The 14,356-nt window shown below is 37.3% G+C and overlaps 1 protein-coding gene across 1 annotated transcript in view; it reads right to left on the bottom strand.

Moving 5' to 3' along the window:
* Window positions 1–2,009: 2,009 nt before the first annotated feature.
* Window positions 2,010–14,356, bottom strand: part of ZCWPW2 (zinc finger CW-type and PWWP domain containing 2) — a 208,030-nt gene continuing 195,683 nt past the window's right edge. Inside the window, exons 8-9 of the mRNA XM_051858906.3 lie at window positions 6,404–6,528; window positions 2,010–3,017 (exon numbers count right to left, since the gene is read on the bottom strand). Of these exons, the coding sequence (XP_051714866.1) occupies window positions 2,856–3,017; window positions 6,404–6,528 (287 nt within the window). The 3' untranslated portion in view covers window positions 2,010–2,855. The remainder of the gene's footprint in view (window positions 3,018–6,403; window positions 6,529–14,356) is intronic.

Here is a 14,356-nt window from a genome sequence, read left to right as displayed (position 1 = left end):
ACGGGTGAACTTCCCTCTCTGTCCCACTGTTGGCCACAGAAGATCAACCCAGCTTGTCTCCAATAAAGATAAAGTCTGTTACCACTGGAAATCTGTATAAATTCAGCTCTCAGTATGGGAAAAATGGACCAGGATTTCGAGAATGTGGATTTAACAGAGTTGGCTTTGGCAATCAACTATGTAAGCTAGGCAGATCCAATGGGTCTCAGCATCCCAATGGATGCAGATATTTCACAGATTAGTTCATGGAGACTGAAGAGTAAAAGAGCTTGGTCCAAATCATTTCAAAGAGTATCACTCAGTCATTCCTCAGAGTGGACCAAGGAGGGTTCTTGATTTCAATTCAAATGCTTGGGCAGATGGCCTGCATATTGCCTTATAACTCATATTTCAAACTTGGTATAATTTTACTCTCTTGGTGCGCATTTGCAGTTACGATGGTGTCCTCTGGACTTAGCTAGAAGAACTAGCTATAAATGCAGGGTATTGCCCACCTCAGCCAGACATACTCAGCCTTTGGTCCAATGCCCCGAGAAAGGAGTGTGTCACCACCGTGTCTGTGGACATCAGCGTGGTCATCTGCTTGCATAAGAAAGGCATGGTAGGGCCACTCAGAAGAAAAATGTTACAAGCAAACAATAATCATAGTCAAAACCAGCACAATTTTTCATGTATTAGGGCTATCTTATGAATTTTTTAAAGATTTATTTATTTATTTGAAAGGCAGAGGGCAAAGTTACAGAGAGGCAGAGAGAGAGAAGGAGAAGGAGAGAGAGGAGAGAGTCATCCATCTGCTAGTTCACTCCCCAAATGGTTGCTGTGGCCGAAGCTGAGCCAATCTGAAGCCAAGAGCAGGAGCTTCTTCTAGGTCTTCCACATGGGTACAGGGGCCCAAGGTCTTGGGCCATCTTATGCTTTCCTAGGCCATAGCAGAGAGCTGGATCGGAAGAGGAGCAGCCGGAACTCAAACTGGCACCCATATGGGATGCCAGCACTGCAGGGAGCTACTTTACCCACTATGCCACAGTGCTGGCCCCTATTAGATGAATTTTGTGTGTGTTAATGTTTCTTTTCAAAGCAACCTCCACTTTAAAAATGAAAAATGGCCTAGGTGCAGAGAAGTTAAATTTACCCAGCTGTTAGGTGGCAGCACCTGGATCTGTGCTGTCCACAGATCTGTGAGTCCACAGTCCCACTGGCATGCCCTATCTATGTTATAGGCTTGCGTCTAAATAGGGAACATTTACCTGCAGAGAGCTGCCAGCCAGGCGTGATTCTCAGCCCTGTAGGACAGAGATGTTAGTCCAGGCTCCTTCACCCTTTTTCCTGGGCACATTTTGTCTTGAAATTCGAAAGGTTGAACTCTCACAGAGACAGTGGTTGCCTCAGCTTGTCTTACAAGTAGATTATGGTTTCCTCTGCAGATGAATCCAGCCAAGATGTTTGTCCTCAGAGCCACTTCCAGCTGCTGAAGTGCACAGATTTCAGTGGAAATCCCTGGCTTCCACAACTCAAATCGTGGCAAGGATGAATTCAGTCTGGAAATGTCAGCTTCTCGTCTGTGGAATCTGATTTGAGGAGCACTAGCTGTTCCAGAAAGAGGAATTGGCTGCAAGTTTATCTAACTGTTCTACAGGATAGGGTTTACAGCGAGTACTGGAATTGTGGATAAAGTCAGTTCCAATTGTAGTAATTTTTATAGTTGATTCTAAGCAGTACTGAAAAATGGGATCAGTTACTTCTTGAGACATCTTTTAAGCTGTGAATACAACATCATACTGCCAAGAAAAAGACCAAGAGTTTTCTGAAATGCTGTGGAGTAAATTCAGCTGTAAGAAAAAGCAGAAGCCTTAGCCCTCACTGTTTTATGTCACTTAAAATTGAAATATGGTGTGTTGAGAGAATATTCCTAGTCTCTCTGGTTCTCAGAGTGGTATTGAATTGCAGCCTTTTTCTAAGCACGAATAGCTTAGAATCTCAATTGACATTTCTGGCTTTTTTTTTTTTTTTTTTTTTTTTTTTTTACAGGCAGAGTTAGACAGTGTGAGAGAGAGAGAGACAAAGAGAAAGGTCTTCCCTCTGCTGGTTCACCCCCAAAATGGCTGCCACGGCTGGCACTGCGCCATTCCGAAGCCAAGAGCCAGGTGCTTCCTCCTGGTTTCCCATGCAGGTGCAGGGCCCAAGCACTTGGGCCATCCTCCACTGCCTTCCCGGGTCATAGCAGAGAGCTAGACTGGAAGAGGAGCAACCAGTACAGAATCTGGCTCCCCAACCGGGACTAGAACCCAGGGTGCCCGCACCATAGGTAGAGGATTAGCCAAGTGAGCCGCAGCGCCGGCCTGACATTTCTGTTTTTTAAGAAAAGCTCCAATTCTATGTATTACACGCCACTTTTATTTTATTTCATTTTTTTGAAATAGTTTCATTTCACTGAAAATACACATTCTCTAATAATAGTAGATTTGAATCATCTTTAAGAGTTAAAATAGCTTGGGAAGGCACTTTAACTTAGCCACATTTGAATAAAGTACCTCAATAACCATTGCAAAATATGTGTTTGGGGAAGCAAATTTCATAAGTTATTTTAACATTAAGGCAAAAAGCAAAAAAAATCCACAAATAAAATCATCAAGAGTTTTTTAATTCTAAATTTATAACACTAATTTAAACACCATTTGATTGTGTCTCAAAATGAAGAACATTCTCAAAATATAAAGTAGAAAGTTACTACAAATATCTACTTTTGTATAATGTGTACCTACCTACTTCAGTAGATATTTTTATGCTTTTTACCTTGGGAAAACATAAAGATGCCCATGTCTTCATAGTCAACTTTTGAAGGTATGTCTAATACCCTAAAACTCAGACATCAAAGCATCTATTTCTTTAAACTTGCTAGTTATATTCTCAATGCATTCTCCAGCTCTTAATTTTATCCCATCAATCACAAGATAGTCTTCTTCATAGTGGTTTTCAAATGGACTGCCTACAGGAGCTTCAGGACTGCATTTTGACAACTGTAAAAACAATCATATATTTCATCAGAACTACATCAAATTTGATTGACTATTTGAACAAAACAGAGTAATTCCTCAAGTCATAGCAGTTAAACAGCTTTTTCTGTTATGCTGGTGGTCAAATAATGATCCCCATACATCCTATCGTATATGATAAATTAGTGATTATTTAGATCTTGTCTCTATTCTCCAATATTATACATTTTTAGTTTTAATTTTCTAATTTGAAAAACATCATCATTTATATTTTGTTTGAATTCTCTGTATTGGCTTTTTTTAAAATTTATTTGACAGGTAGAGCTGTAGATAGTGAAAGAGAGACAGAGAGAAAGATCTTCCTTCCGTTGGTTCACCCCCCAAATGGTCGCTACGGCCAGCACACTGTGCTGATCCGAAGCCAGGAGCCAGGTGCTTCTCCTGGTCTCCCATGCGGGTGCAGGGCCCAAGCACTTGGGCCATCCTCCACTGCCTTCCTGGGCCACAGCAGAGAGCTAGACTGAAAGAGGAGCAGCCGGGACTAGAATCCGGCGCCCAAATGGGATGCTGGGGCCACAGGCAGAGGATTAACCAAGTGAGTCACGGTGCCAGCCCCTCTGTATTAGTTTTTTAATTACTATTAGAGAGAACATAAATTAAAACTTGTTTAGTTACATTTTCTGTGTGAATTTTCTCATAAGCATCTGCATTACTTACAGATAGTGGTAGTTCACTCCACCTTAACTGGAAAAGACAGTCGTGAAAACAATGAGTAGACACATGCACACACACTTGCATATACACAGGTATGAGATTTATAACTTCAAAGTCTGTTAAAGGTAGGGTTAACGTTCCAGGTAATTCAAGGGGAAATAAAGGAAAATATTTGCAGTTCATGCAAGTATTTTCAAAATCAAAAAGTGTACTTTTTAATACTAATAATTATTCAGTTAACTCTGTCTTATTTGTATATGGATTATCTAATTTGTGAATTATTCAGATGGACTTATAAATATCTAAAATTAATTTCCTCCGATTGCCTGCCAAGTCAGGACATGTCAACCAGTGTTATTAGCTACAGAAGCACATAATTAGGAAGGTGACTCTACTGAGGAAAATAATCTCATAAAGCATTTCAATGACAAATAGGAATGAGTTTTGATTATCCATGTGTGTAAATTCTTTGCCATGTTGCTACTCGCCTCTTTTGGTGTAAATACTTGAGAGGAATCTGACTGAAACCTCATAGGTGCAATGAATGAAGAAAATATTTTATAACTTTGAAAATAACTCATACAGGATCTTTTCAGAGAATCAACATGCTCAGGACTTTAAAATTATCTGGTGATTCTTTGTGGCATGTGTAGTTTATAATAAACCACTTCCTCCTAAAAACAGAACACATCCCTGGTTTTAAATGGAGTTGCTTTTGAAATGCATATTAATTCTAATAATAAAAAAGAAAAGAAATCCTAGAGGTGATCAGTTCTTTTAAATTGGAAATCATTCCAATTTTGATAGTTGGCTTCATTGTTTTTCTCCTCATTTCAAAGCAAACATGGCCCTAAATATTCCAAACCTGGCATGAATGCCAGATTTACAAAGCTCAGTGTGCAGTGTATCATGAACCAGTCAGCAGGAGGCACTCACCTGCCCGTCATCAAGTTAAAATGGTTAATTTTTACAATTCCTAAGTGCCTTTTGAAAGTACAAAAGAATCTAAGAATCTAAAACAAAAAATGAGCTCCCACCTGGTGTTGTATAAAACTATGTATTTTACCTTCAGAAATAAAAATCAGGAGTGATTTTCTATTTGACTGAGTTACCAGTTATAATGGCAAAATAGAAGCCAATTCTGTGGCTACAAAAACTCCAGGACATCACTATAAAAATCAACGTGGTTGCATTTTTAAAAAGACAAATTGGTAAGACTGAAAAAACACTGCATGAATCCATATGGTATTCAAAGTAAAAAAACTGCTAGAAAAGAATAATTTGTATATTAATTCTATGTATATTACATATATGTTACTAATCTATATATCTTGTTCTACAAAAAGTAAGATCCATTTATATAAACCAAGTCTTTTTAGAAAGGAAACTTAATTGCAAAAATGGCATTTACAACTCTTGAAAATCCAGGTAAGCTTGGCATTGCTGGTGCTGATTCAGAAAACTATAATGGTTTTCAACTCAGTAGAAGTTTCTAATGTTAATTTTATTTTCTTTTAACATATTTATCTCTATAGAAGTAAATTCTGTATACTTTCTAATTTCTAACTCAATAAATAAGGTGTTTAAGAACTGTCTTTATTCCCATTAAATTTCTGAATGAAATCACACAATTGGGCAGTCTGCCAAAGTTGTAAACCACCTTGTCCATTTATAAATCCTTTTTCTGCACCAGAGAACAGAGAGACTTGGTGATGGGTAATTGCTCAAAGTGAGAAGATGGAGAAAGAGAAATGAAGCACTTATTTTTTGGAGACACTCCCATTGCTAGTTCAAACCTTACGTGTCTGTTCCTATTTAAAGCACTTTCTGTTTATCTTATTTAATCTTCAAAACAATCATCTGAGACTGGTGATAAGCAACTGTGCCAAACTATACACGTCCTTAGTGGTAAGACCAGGCTGCAACACCAGCATTATACTCCAGGGTCAGTCTCAATATGCTCTCAGGACTTCAGGCACACTATGTATCTAAATGAATGAATGAATGAAATCTTGATTGTTATACAACTCCTTGCTGCCCTTTTTTTTCCTGACTATTTAGGGAACAACCATTCCACTTGTGGACATTATCTCCCCTATGACTTCTTTTTCTCATTGCTGCTGTATCAATAACCTGGGCCTTATACCAGGAACCCTCATTTTACTTGTAGAGATACAGAAATGAGTAAGCACCTATGTGCTTTCTGAGTCCAACACAGTTGGTCAAAAGGGGAGAAAAAGATAACTCTAGATATTAACAGTGATACTCAGTCCCAGGGAAAGTTCTACCTCCTGTATGTTAATAATGAAGATCTTTTTTCCCTACAGAGACTATCTTTGTGCATGAATCAAAAGAGACAGATTTTCCAATAAGCTGCTAAGCTGCTAAGTTTTCTAGTGAGTGTTATGTTGGTCCCTTCCACCAACTGCAGGAATCAGCAGCAGCAAAGCAGTCTCTCTGAAGTGGCCCACCCCAGCTCCATTGAGTCCCTCCATCGCTCTTCATTCTAACAGCAAAAATCCAAAATAAGAAAACTGTTCTGCTTGAACATAGAAATTTTCTCAACACCGAAGAACATATTCTGATTTGTCAACAGGCAGCTCAGTTATTATTAGCCTCATGATCATCATGAACACTTCTGCTGTTTAAAGAATTTGAAGTTGTCATTTAGGCCTGATAACAACTGTAAATACTACCTTTTCTCCTGTATTTGTTTCTTCTCTATGTTCCTCCTCAGACTCATCAGGTGTTGCTGTGGGCTCTAGTGCTTGCTGTAGCATTTGCTCCAGCTCTTTTAGTAAAATTTCTGTCTCAGAGACAACTAAAGAAACACCATTAATATGGTTAAAACAGCTACACATTAGTTAATTCAATCTAATTCACCATCTAATTCCTAACGTTAGCCACCCAGAACGAAGAAAAAAAATGCTGTAAGACAAAACATAAATATTCACTATAAGTTTTACATATGACTATTTCATGTAAAATTAATAGGCATTTCCAGGTTAATCTTCATATTTTTCCTTGAAAAGTGTAAGTTATATTCTTACTATGCATACACTATAAAGAATTCCTGAAATATCAAAAATTCACTTGAAGTTTTTTTTAATTAGGGGCCAAGGGCACTAAACAAAATTATATTGTTTTTAGAGGGGAGCAAATATTTTTGTAAACATCAGAGAGCAAAAACTTAGCCTCTGTGAGGCAGATGTCTGTGACAATTCAATTCTGTTGTTGTAAGGCAAAATACAGTTATACAACCTAAATGAACAAGAATAGACATGTTCTAATAAACTACTGTTTAAAAGGAAAAGCATTTAAGTGGCTATTCCTAATTCAAATGATAACACATCTTAGTTGCTGAAAATATTGCACTTGCAAAGACTTTGTGTGCTATTGCCACTGATTCAAGGCAACCCCTATCAAAATAGCAATGGCATTCTTTACATGCTTAGAAAAAACAATTCTAAAATACATATGGAATCACAAAGACCCAGAATAGCCGAAGTGATCCTGAGGGGAAAAAAATCAAGCAGGAGACATCATAATATTAGACTTCAAAGCATACTACGAAGCTATAGTAATTAAAATAGCATAGTACTGGCATAAAAACTGACACATAGATCAATGGAACAGAATAAAGAGCCAAGAAATTAATCCATATACATACAATCAATTGAATTTTGACAAAAGTGCTTAGACCACACATTGGAGTAAAGATAATCTCTTCAACAAATGGTGCTGGCAAAATTGGAATGCAATTGGATTCATATCTCTCACCATATACAAAAATCAACTCAAGATGGAGCAAAAGACCTAAATTCAAGGTCTGAGACTATGAAGTTGCTGGAAAAAAATATAGGGGAAACACTCCAAGACATTGGTGTAGGTGACAACTTCTTGTAAGACATTCAAATCACAGACAACAAAAGCAAAACTAAACAAATGGGATTATATCAAACTCAGAAGCTTCTGCATAGCAGAGGAAATGATCAACAGAGTGAAGAGACATCCAACAGAATGGGAGAAAATATTTGTGAGTTACCTATCAACAAATGATCAATATCCAGAATACCCAGCAACTCAAAAAACAACAACAAAAACCAATTAATCCAGTTAATTAATGGCAAAGGACCTCAACAAACAGTTCTGTCTGGAAGAAATACAAATGGCCAACAATATATGAAAAATGCCCAACATCACTAGCCATCAGGGAAATGCAATTCAAAACCTCAGTAAGATATCACTCACCCCTGTTAGAATGGGTCAGATACAAAAGATAGGAACAAATGCTGGCAGGGATGTGGAGAAAGGGAGAATGCTTATAATTGGTGGGAATGTAAATTAGTGCAGTCACTGTGGAAAACAGTGTAGAGATTTCTTTAAAAACTAGAAATAGGCTTGCTATATGATTCAGCAATACCAATTCTGGGTAGATATCCAAAAGATATGAGCACATATCAAAGAGATACCTGAACCACCATGTTCATAGCAGCACTGTTCACAATAGTTAAAATATGGAATCAACTAAGGTGTCCATCATCAGATGAATGGATAAAGAAAATGTGGCATAGATACACAATGACATGTTATTCAGCTATAAAAAAGAATGAAATTCTATCATTTGCAGCAAAATGGATGTAACTGGAGGACATCACGCTGAGTGAAATTGCCAGAAACAGAAAGACAAATATGTTTCTCCTTTATATGTGGAAGTTAAAATTAAAAATGGAAAAAATTAAGAAAGAAGTGCCTGTATGTATTTGTATTTCTGAAAATATAGTTTTGTCAAACTTTATTATATACCTTTGTCAAACCAATGTTAAGAATGTTATACCACTAAAGTTTTAATGATCTGTGAGTACTTTGAAATTTGTCATATGTGGGTGAAATGATCATCTTTCCACTTGATTATTGTTTATAGTCCTTGACTATATTTATATACTAAACTGGGATCTTTGGATTTTTACTTGTTGAAATCTTCATTAAGAGAAACATCAAGCTCTTGACTGTAACGTAAATTAAAAATATGTAATCTCAAAAGCGAAAGAAGGAAGGAAGGAAGGGAGGAAGGAAAGGAGGGAGGGAGGGAGGAAAGGAGGGAGGAAGGGAGGGAGGAAGGAAGGGAGGGAAGAAGGAAAGGAAGAAAGAAAAAAGAAAGAAAGAAAGAGAGAGAAAGAGGGAGGGACAAAGGGAGGGAGTTGGAGTGAGGGAGGGAAGGGAAGGTGGAAGGGAATATCATTATATTCTTAGAATCATATCTGTGAACTATATTGAATTTGTTACAAATTAAAAAAGTAAAAGTTAATTAAAAATTTTGAAAAGAAAAAACAACTTAAAATTTATCCAACTAGCTAAGATAATACCCCCTACCAAAGAAATACAAGTTCTATACTGATTAAAAATATGCATTTGAATTCTTGAGTTAAATCAAAAACCAAACATTTTCATTTGATATAGCTTTGTTGAAACAAACATCAATGATAAGAGTCATGTGCATCCTGCTGCCCTGTACCAGAGACAGAGAACCTGAGACGGCCTTCCAAAGACAACATAATTTGGAAGGAAAGACCGTAAGTACAAATTCCTTCAACTTCCACTCTTGTTAATGAAATCTAACATGTTACCTGCTATTATCTGCCATTAATTGGCAGGTCAGCAAAAAAACCACACCAGGTAGAACAGTTGATAATTCATGGTACATGAAACATACTCAAATAGGACATAAGAAGCGTAATTTAAAAATTTGTTAAAAGTTATTCATTAAAAGTGTTAAATAAAATAATGGTAGCCTATGAAGTAGAAAATTCCCTTTCTTGGTTAACACTATAGTACCTGAAAAACAATTTTTAGTTTTAGAAAAATTCTTTTTCTTTTTTTTTTAAATTTATTTGACAGGTAGAGTTGTAGACAGCGAGAAAGAGAAACAGAGAGAAACGTCTTCCTTCCGTTGGTTCACCCCCCAAATGGCTGCTATGGCCAGCGCGCTGCGCTGATCCGAAGCCAGGAGCCAGGTGCTTCCTCCTGGTCTCCCAATGCGGGTGCAGGGCCCAAGCACTTGGGCCATCCTCCACTGCCTTCCCGGGCCACAGCAGAGAGCTGGCCTGGAAGAGGAGCAACCGGGACTAGAACCGGCGCCCATATGGGGTACTGGCACTGCAGGAGGAGGATTAACCAAGTGAGCCATGGTGTCAGCCCCTAGAAAAATTATTTTTCATATTAGAATTTTGCTACAAAATAATTTTTTGCCAATATTCATTGCTTATCCCAAAGCCTTTTATATTCAGCCAAAAAGATTTATTGTATACTTAGTGAAGGCCATTAACTCAAGAAATTATGTACAGAGCAACAAGTTTTCCTAGCCAATATTAAGTTTCCTCTATGGAAAGCTTCTTTCAAACTATATTTGAAAAAACAAACAAAAACTTTAATTATCATGTTGGTTGAATTAAAATTGATATGTCTAAGGTGGCTGTTGCTAAAGCCTAAGAATACAGAGTCCAGAGTGCTACATTCCAGAATAGTGGTATTCAAAATTTGGTGGGCATGAGAATTAGTTGGGGAATTTATTTAAAAATATAGAGACAACTCCATGCCTATTTAATTAGAATTTTCTATGTATGCTTTCATTAAAGAATTTTTTTTTTTGACAGGCAGAGTTAGACAGTGAGAGAGAGACAGAGAGAAAGATCTTCCTTCCATTGGTTCACCCCCCAAATGGCCGCCACTGCCGATGCGCTGCGCCAATCCAAAACCAGGAACCAGGTGCTTCCCCCTGGTCTCCCATGTGGGTGCGGGGACCCAAGCACTTGGGCCATCCTCCGCTGCCTTCCTGGGCCACAGCAGAGAGCTGGACTGGAAGACGAGCATCCGGAACAGTATCTGGCGCCCCAACTGGGACTAGAACCCAGGGTACAGGCGCCACAGGAAGAGGATTAGCCTAGTGAGCCACGGCACTGGCCTCATTAAACAATTTTATAAACCCTCTTTGACATATGTCTTACTCAGTAACCTGCTACTTAATAGAAGGCTACTTGTGGTTATCTTGATAGCAGTTCTGCAGTCTCACTCACAAATGTATTTTCCCACTTTATATTCTGAGTCTATAGAAATTGACACGAAAATTTAATGCACTGTTGAAAAGATGGATTTTGAGATGTGCTGTAAAGGAAAAACAGCAAACAAGTGTCTTCATATTTCTCATATCTTCATATTTCTCATGTTCGGCTAAAATACCACCAAATTATGATAATGAATGTCATCACCAAATGGCATTGTAAGCTCTCTGTTTTCAAGTGATCTGGAAAAATATGTACACTGCTGTTGATCAGAGGGTAGACAAAGTAGTGGATGACTTTAAAAATCAACCAGGTTCATAACATCAACTTTACTGATATCAAATCTTGATTCCACAGCAATGGGAGGTTTTCTTTTCTAAATAGATATTCCTATATTGTGAACTGAAGTTCAAAAATAATTCTCCTGAAATTGCCGTTACTGTAACCTACAACTAGGTTTATAAAAATTGGTCAATAATATCCTCCAAAGATAGAGACAAAATGATTGCCTTTGCTGATTGTATGACCAATCATCTCCTATCAATACTGATTATCCTATAGTTTCTCTGACTTTTTTCAATTTGTTGTTGAAAGTAAAGTGGTAGCATTACAGCTGCTCCATCACTCAGAGGATATAAAAAAGAAGAAAAAGAAACAAAAAGGAAAGTATCTCAAATACTCCCATCCACATCTCACTTTTAAATATGAATGTGGGCAATATAAATCAATGATATTTTTCTATTTCTGATAAGAAATGACTCACAGTCTCAATAAATCAGTTACTGTTTAAAAATATTTCCTATATATATTTATGGAGTTTTTTAAATATCTCTACTGCTCTATGAAATGTTTAAAGAAGCTATTCTTCCTTATATAGGGGTCATAGGTTGGGTCACCCCAAAGCTGGCACTGAAAAAATAAATTTCCAATGCTAATTCAAGGCTGAAATTTTGAAGGCATTCTATTAGCAGAGTGTAGAGAGGAGGAAAATGTACTTGATTTTGTTTTCAGGAACTACAAAAAAATCCTCTGCATGCTTACAGTTTAAAAGCAGAGATGAGTAAAATATAGGCTGAGATGTAATAAAGAGTGCTATTCTCAGAAATAAACAAAAATAAGAGGAAAAGAGGAGGAAGGCCAACAACATCTTTTAGTCTAAAAGTTAAAGGTAACCATCACCTTCCCCCTCCTGGATCCAAGCCCTAAGGGCCTTCATGTTGCCTTTAGAGTTTACCCTTTCTCTTCCATGCTTATCCTGTCTTTGATAATCTAATCATGAATATTAATAGATTGTTAGTTGCTCTTGGATAATACAAGAATGTCAATCAAACTTTTATAGTCTATATATTCCCCCCAGATAAGTGATAGCTACCAGCAGAAAATAGTTAAACAATAAAACAGCAAAACTCAAAAGACTAAAAGAAATCAAAATCAATTCATTAATTGAGATATGAGGGATGATTATAAATTTAAAAGATCCGTGGACCAATTATCAATAATGTGCCAACTTATAAATTTAGTTATAAGCTTCCTGGTACTCACAACATCTAAGTAAATAGGTGCACATTTCTATTAATTTTAAGACGCTATGTGTTCTTAGAAAAGTCATATAAAGCCTCCTAAGTGTCAGCTTCCCAATCAACAAAAGGGGAGATCATTCAGTATCTAGTTTATTTATCTCATACAGATCTTGTGAGGGTTTAATGAACAAATATACATGGACTGTTTAGAACAGTGAGAACATGTGCTAATTGTTAAGGTGCCCATCACCATTATTAATAATGCTATTATCATTTCATCACCATAGATTAGCTTCCTTGTTTCAACAATGAAAAAATGAGTTAAAGGGATAATACAAATACAATACATACTATTCTGGTAGCAGCTTACTGCATAATGCAGCCATGCTTCATAATTACTCATTTTTTTAGATTAAATCTTAATACAGTCATGGGCACACAGTTTAAATTAATTAATGATTCCTCAACTTATTGTATTAATTTCCAGAAACAGGTCATGTCTGTTGGATAAGAGGGATTTACTGACTCTTTTTCACAGATGAGGGATCTGATACTTATAGAGATAACATTATAGTTAACTAGATCTCCTCTTGACACCTAAGAGAGAGAGGGAGAGAGACAGAACAGAGAACTGGTAGAGCACAAGGTCAAAACAGGAACAGCAAGACTGAAGCAGGAAACTAATGGGAAACTTTAGCACCTAGAACTCAAAGAGCTGGACATGTTCACAGCAAGTTCAAGGAATGGGGCAGAGATTCAAGAAGATGGTTTAACTTTCCTCTATCATTTTGGTCCAGGACTGATCCTACCTTAAGCTACGCTTAAGAAAAGGAGAGATTCTAGAGGTATGAAATGAGAGATACACAGAAATATGGGTTGGGACAAAAAATTTGAGGATTAAACTTGGAAAAAGAACTACCCTTTCAGGATGTGAGTCAGCTCTTGCAAGAAGACGGCAGACTAGATGTTCCTCCTCTGTAGTTAAAAACAATAAAACAAAGATCATTTTCAATATTTTAACAATTAGTTTTTAGACCCATACAGAAAGTGAGACCCCTGCAAGGGGTCTGCCTTTCCTTGCTAGCCACTGGGACGTATGATTTTATTAACAGGAAAGAGTCACATCCAGGCCATGGAGAATTCTTGGCTTCAGGGTATTTCCTCTAGATTACCTTGTGTGAAGTGGAGGGGAGAAGGGTCCTGGTTCTGGAGTCCTTGGCTACAGTGCCAAGGTCTCCTGGGGGAAACTCACTTCAGGAATAAGCAGAGGCACACCTTTCTACAAAAATATATGAACAGATCATATGAGGCAAAGGGACCAAACAGACAGCAAAAGTTGGGAAAAAATCAGAGGCATGAGTTTGGAAAAAGAAAGATACAACAGAATTTTTGTAGTGTTGAGGGAAAGAAGATGATTTTTAAAAACATAACTGCTGTCCTTCTCTTGTATGCTTTTCTTTCTTTTAATGCAACAATAAATGAGTTGATTATTTAGTCAATTGAAAGGCAAAGCCACAGGATCTGGGGGTGACTTCCAGGGAGACGGAGTATGGTACTGGTAACTCCTAGGAGGTTAATGGGCTTTGAACATGCCTGCCAAAGTTCCCTCTAGCAAATAAGCCTTGGCCTACTTCTCAAGACTAAGGAAAATGTAGGACAAGAAAAGCCACTTGAAAAGTGAAGCTTTCTCCTTGCCTTCCACATTCACCCTACTGCTGTGTTCCCATGCGAGTGACAATCCAGCTCAAAGCCCAGAGCTGTTGCTTTTCTTCCTCCTCCCCCTTGAGATACCAGTAAGTTTGGAATGGGTTGGTCTGGATTCCAGTGTATAATTCTGGGTATTTCCTCCCACAACTGTTGGTTCTTTGTTTTTTTAAAAGTTAAACATATAACAAAACCAGCTCAAATCTAATTCAAAGACATAGAAATCTAAAGACAACTGAAATGGCCCAGAATATAAATCAATGCCAAAATGACCCATTAATCTTTGTCTTGCATATGCACAACACATTTTTTTCTTTCAAATGACTACAACTACATTTTTTGAAATTGAATATAGGCAAAAAACTAA

The sequence above is a fragment of the Oryctolagus cuniculus genome, chromosome 4 (genome assembly GCF_051225735.1).
Source record: "Oryctolagus cuniculus isolate XC-2025 breed Fujian yellow rabbit chromosome 4, ASM5122573v1, whole genome shotgun sequence".
Taxonomy (NCBI): Eukaryota; Metazoa; Chordata; class Mammalia; order Lagomorpha; family Leporidae; genus Oryctolagus; species Oryctolagus cuniculus.
The sequence above is the reverse complement of the archived record's forward strand: the minus strand, read 5'-3'. Positions and strand labels throughout refer to the sequence as shown.